The 5,101-nt window shown below is 56.6% G+C and overlaps 2 protein-coding genes across 2 annotated transcripts in view; both read right to left on the reverse strand.

The window, feature by feature from the left end:
* PLK1 (polo-like kinase 1) overlaps nt 1-128 on the reverse strand; it is a 5,498-nt gene extending 5,370 nt beyond the window's left edge. Inside the window, exon 1 of the mRNA XM_010002591.1 lies at nt 110-128. Coding sequence (XP_010000893.1) covers nt 110-128 — 19 coding nt within the window. The remainder of the gene's footprint in view (nt 1-109) is intronic.
* Nucleotides 129-336: 208 nt separating this feature from the next.
* The window catches only part of DCTN5 (dynactin 5 (p25)), a 9,873-nt gene continuing 5,108 nt past the window's right edge, over nt 337-5,101 (reverse strand). The window contains exons 3-7 of the mRNA XM_010002592.1: nt 4,666-4,784; nt 4,139-4,250; nt 3,515-3,617; nt 3,045-3,136; nt 337-505 (exon numbers count right to left, since the gene is read on the reverse strand). Of these exons, the coding sequence (XP_010000894.1) occupies nt 485-505; nt 3,045-3,136; nt 3,515-3,617; nt 4,139-4,250; nt 4,666-4,784 (447 nt within the window). The 3' untranslated portion in view covers nt 337-484. The remainder of the gene's footprint in view (nt 506-3,044; nt 3,137-3,514; nt 3,618-4,138; nt 4,251-4,665; nt 4,785-5,101) is intronic.

The raw sequence follows: 5,101 nt of genomic DNA on the forward strand, positions 1-5,101 counted from the left end.
CCGGTCGTTTTTTGTCTGTTGTGCCCAGTGAGTGCAGAGGCCTGTTGGTGTCCGGCCCGCCCTGGGCCCACTGTGTCCCCAGGGCCCGGCCCACGGGGACCCTCAGCACCCTGCGGGGGGCACCCCATTCCCGGAGCCCCCGGGGCAAAGCTGCCAGCACCAAGGACGCAGGAACAGGGCTCGGTGTTTAAGCCATCGCTGTTGGTACAAGAGCCCCTCCAGAAGGGGGTTCCCCCCTTCCCCCCCCACGGCCCCCCGGGCAGCCCTGGGTGCTGGTGCTGGGCTGGGGGGCCCAGCCTGGCCCCTCCCTGGCCGTGGCAGCGCCGTGGCCACCGGCCACCCAGAGTCCATCTTCCCAGAGCCAGCAGAGGTGGAGCAGGGAGCCCCGGCCAGAGGATGCTTCAGAGGACAGGAGGAGAAAGTGGCCAGATTGAGGGGATGTTAACAGTGCTGAGGGTTTGAGATCTTCAGTGGCAACTTGGTTTTAGACCTTGGCAGAGGCCACCTTAACAAGAGACAATAAAAGAGGTTATAATTAAGGCAGGAGGGTGGCTCAGCCTGCTGGAGGGAAGAGCAGGCCAGGCTGTGCTGTGACAAACCCCTGCATGCACCACAGCCCTGCTGCTCCCGTGGCCTTGGGAAGGCACCAAGCCAGCCTCTCCAGCTGCCACCCCACTCCTCACACCCCTGAACGTGGCAGCTGCCCTTTCCCACCCCCTCCCACACCAGCAGCCCATCCCCAAGCAATCCTGGTGGCACTGCTGTGTGGGGTGGGAGCGGTGCAGGGACACAAGGCACACAGCACACACAGCTTCCCTCACTTCCAGGGACAGCTGAGGGTGAGTGAGGGGGGTGAGGGCAGCACGGACACCTGAAGAGCAGACTGGCAGAAATCTTGCAATAAACCCCAAACCTCTCAGGTCCTGTAACAGGGGAGGCCTCTTACAGCCCCTCATTTCAAATGGCTTCTGCAAGGGCAAGTCAAATCATGGACAGACAACAGGAACAAGCATTTTTGGAAGATGCCATCAGGGAGCTGCCTGTAGTGCAAACGCAAGGGACACTTGGTGCTTTTTCACTCAGCTACAAAAAGCAACAAGCCGTGGCCTTTCCCCATGGCCTTTCCCACAGACACCCCCCAGGAGGGGGCAGGAGGGACACAGCAGCACCAGCCTGGATGCTGCAGCTTCATCAGGAACATCTCACCCTCTCATCCCATCCATGCTCCTGCTGTGAGGAGCTGGCTCCAGCTCCTTTGTACATGTGCCAAAGGAGGCACGTCCTCTGGGATGGCTAGATCCAAACGTGGGGCATTCCCACACTCTTGAAGTAACGCTTCCAGATGTGCTGCAGCACCAAACAGGTGTCCCTGCTGGAGAGGACTTTACAGCCACCCTGGTGACTTTGGGATTCTCACTTCAGCACCAAGCATAAAGGCAAAGACACTCTGAGCCATCATAAAACAGCAACACTGGAACCACGTGTGGTTCTTTCTGCCTACCTCAGAGGCAGAAAGAAGCTGTTTCACACCGTAGGTCACTTTTCTAATGCACTGACTCCGTAACAGTCAGTACAGCCCATAATGGTCACAGAACAAGAGTCTGGGGATCATGTGCCACAGCAGAACCCTCGCTCTAGGCTCAAGTTTGATTTGAAGAGTCACAACCTTGAGTCACTTGAACAACTGAAGAGGCTTTAATTTATGTACAGTAAAAACACAAGCACAGCAGTCAGGGGTTCCACACTGATGAACAGTCACTGCACACCCAGGGCTCGCTCAGCTGCTGCTCGGGCTGGATCAGCACTTTGCACTGCACAGAGCAGCTGAGGCCCAGGGCTGTGGGCTCACAGCCACACACCTACTGCAGAACTAACCTGTGTCCTGGCCCCAGCTGCTGCACCATGACAGGCAGGACCCCAGGTGAGAGCAGGAGGATGTTGAGCTCTAATGTAACACACCCAGGGCGGGCAGTTTCGCTTTGGACAATGGTCTGGTGCTGAGGCAGGGACACAGAGGGTCAGCTGTCTCCACCTTTCATAGAGCTGCTCCCAACAGGAACTGTTCCTGCTCTATTCATGTCCAAAATGAATTTTTCACTCTTTGTCTGAATCTCCTTTTAAGTTTTATAAGGCAGAAAAGCACCAAAGAGCTATAAATATACACACGGAGTAACAAGTGGGGACACCTGCAGCATTCTCTCATCCACCTCCTATCCCTGCTTTTAATTCCCCACTTCCTCCTGCACTGAAATCTGAGTGATTCAGTGATCCTCTGTCCAAAACCCTTTAGCACTTGAAGGTCTGTGGTGTTCAGGTAGTGGAACACACCTCAGCTATGAGTACCCTAACCCTGCTGGTGGGGGCAGCATGGGACTGATCACAGCACTGAGCTCTACTTGGAGAGCTCAGGGCTAAGAAAAGCCCCGTCAGCACAGGCAGGCTTCACTGTCAGCCACAAGTCCTAAAGACCATCCTGGGATGATGAAGGATATCCTGTCCCCACTGGAGAGAATCTCAGTCCACAGGCAGAAGAGGCCACACACCTCAGCACGCAGGCCCACAGAGCAGCAAATTTTTTGGGGGAGGAAAGCAGTGGTTCTGAGGAACCCTGTTGGGTAACTGGCTGTGACACACCCCTCAGCACTTCTGCTCTAGGATGGAGACTGCTTCCAGCACCTGGATACCCGCTGGCTTTGGGCTGGAACAGAACTGCTGTGCCAGGCCCTGGCTGCAGGCGCGTGCTGCCAGCGGCAGCCAGGGCAGCCCCAGAGGGAAAGGCTTTCCTGCTCAGAACATGGAATGACACGATTCAGACAGCATGGAATGAATGACATGCAAATGAGTGCACAAAGTGTAGCCAACGTGACACAGCAGCATTCCCAAGGGACGGCTTGGCCAGGCCACTGGTGTGGAGAACAGCCTCAGGAGTGCTGGGAATGGTGGGGGCCTGTGCCCTGCTCCTGTGGACTGACACCCCTCTCCCAGCCCCCCAACACTCCTGCCTGCCTGCACTGCTCTGAAACGCAGCAAAGGGGCTACTAGACCTGAGTGAGTGGCAAGAACTTCTGGTAATAGCTCTTTGTAACATCAATCATGAGCTCCTGGGTGCATTCCGGGAGTTCCCCAGAGAAGAGTCCTGGAAGAAGAACAAGAGTGTCACCATCAGTGTCCTTGAAGGAGAAAGCAAAAACAAGCTTCTACTCAGCATCCAAAGCAGTGACTTGGATTAACCTGTAGGTAAATCCTAACAGAAGAGCAAACAGCTCTTCCCACATCCAGCAACACAAGGGGATTGTTCCCATTGTCCCCCCTGGGCACACACCCCTCCTGCCTGACACACGCCAGAGCAGCCAGCTCCACAGGGTCAATCTGTTCCTTTTCCCCTCGCCTGGTGCCCTCTGCCTTTAGCTTTGGGCACTAAGTGCCAACAGGCTTCCTTGCCAGAGCAATCCCATTTTCAGGCACAGAAGTGCCCTCCTCCAGGCCCAGGGGGGTGCAGTTCCCGGGAGCGCACCTGGGCAGCCCGAGAAGACGGTGAAGGGCGGCACGACGGTCTCGGGGGGCAGCACCGTGTTGTCCAGGATCTTGCAGCAGTCCTTCAAAACACACCTGCGGCCCTACAGCACAGCAGAGGTACAGGTTATACTGAAAACACCACCTGCTTTTGCTTATTCCTGGTAAGTTACCTAAACTTCAACACATTTAAGTGCCGGGAATGTGTTCTGTATGAGGGGGTGTGAGAATAAATCTGCCCTTCCCAACAAAACCCACTTTTCTCCTTTTTGAACGAGAAAAAGTCTGTTTGCTCTCGACTAACTCGTGCATGTGGATCTTAACACATCAGTGTGCAGGCTGCAGCCTGAGTCACACATTAAGGCAGCAAGGCCACTAACTCAGCAGGCAGCAGCCTTGACTGTTTGGTGTTTTTTCAGCAGAAACCCAGTTCTGCTCATTCTCTGTGGGAAGGCTGCCTTCCCCGGACCGTCCCATCTGCCACTGTATTGTTGGGATGTTTTCCCAAACAGCTGAACCTGCTGTCCTCAGAATGGCCAGACTGAAAGCAGCCCAGCCTGTGGAGGAGGGAGCAGCAGGAGGCTGGGGCAGCCAGCAGTGCCCAGGGCAGAGGAGCAGCACTCACGATGACGCAGTTCTTGCCGATGTGGACGTAGGAGCCGATCTGGGCCGCGTTGACAACACAATCCTCCTCTATGAAGACGTGATCCCCGATGTGCAGAGGGAAAAATGCCACCCTGGGAGAGAAGAGCGATTGCTGAGGGGCACAACAGGCCCACTGACCCGCAGCACCACAGCCCGTTTGCAGCTGCATGGCCAGAGGCAGATCTGATGGCAGGGAGGATCACACAACTGGTCTGCTCTCCTCTCCCTCTGCAGGGCAGCCTGAGCGAGCTGCAGGAGGACGGTGAGAATGAACAGAGAACAAGCGAAACAAACTCTTCATACTTTATGGATATATGAACATCTCCAGCTTTTCCACAGTGTGGGAACACTAACCCTCAAGGGAAAGCTGAGGAAAAGGCAGGTTTGGAGGGACACGTTTCTGCAGAAGGCACGTGGCCCCTAAACACAGATCGCAGCCCAACCAATATATTTGTTTAGGTTCACAGCTCTCAGCTGCAGTGCCCCCAGAGGCAGGGGAGCCCCTACCCTTTGCTGAACTTCTTGAAGGGGGGCCGGATGACGCTGCGGCTCTTCACCACGCAGTGCCGGCCCACCCGCACGTTGGCCAGGTCCCCGCGGATGATGCAGTCGTTCATCACGATGGTCTGCGGGGGAGAGAGGCAGAGCTGAGCTCCAGCTCCCACGCACGGACTCACACAGAGCTCAGGCCCCCCCAGGGAGGCGATGTCACCTTACAGGGGATTCTTTTAGTCAAAAGAAGAGTGAGAACAAAGCGAACGACGCAGAAGCCTGGAGCCACGGGCTGCACTCCCGCCGGGAGCTGCACAAAGTCAGCCAATGCACAAGCGGGGCTCGAGCAGAAAAGCTCTGCTGCACCGGCAAACGCAGCGGGGCCGGGCTGTGCCCCGGGGGGGCAGCGCCCCGGGACGGCGGGGCCGGGCAGCGCGGGGCTTGCGGGGCC

Source organism: Chaetura pelagica, unplaced genomic scaffold (assembly GCF_000747805.2).
Source record: "Chaetura pelagica isolate M959 unplaced genomic scaffold, ChaPel_1.0 scaffold438, whole genome shotgun sequence".
Taxonomy (NCBI): Eukaryota; Metazoa; Chordata; class Aves; order Apodiformes; family Apodidae; genus Chaetura; species Chaetura pelagica.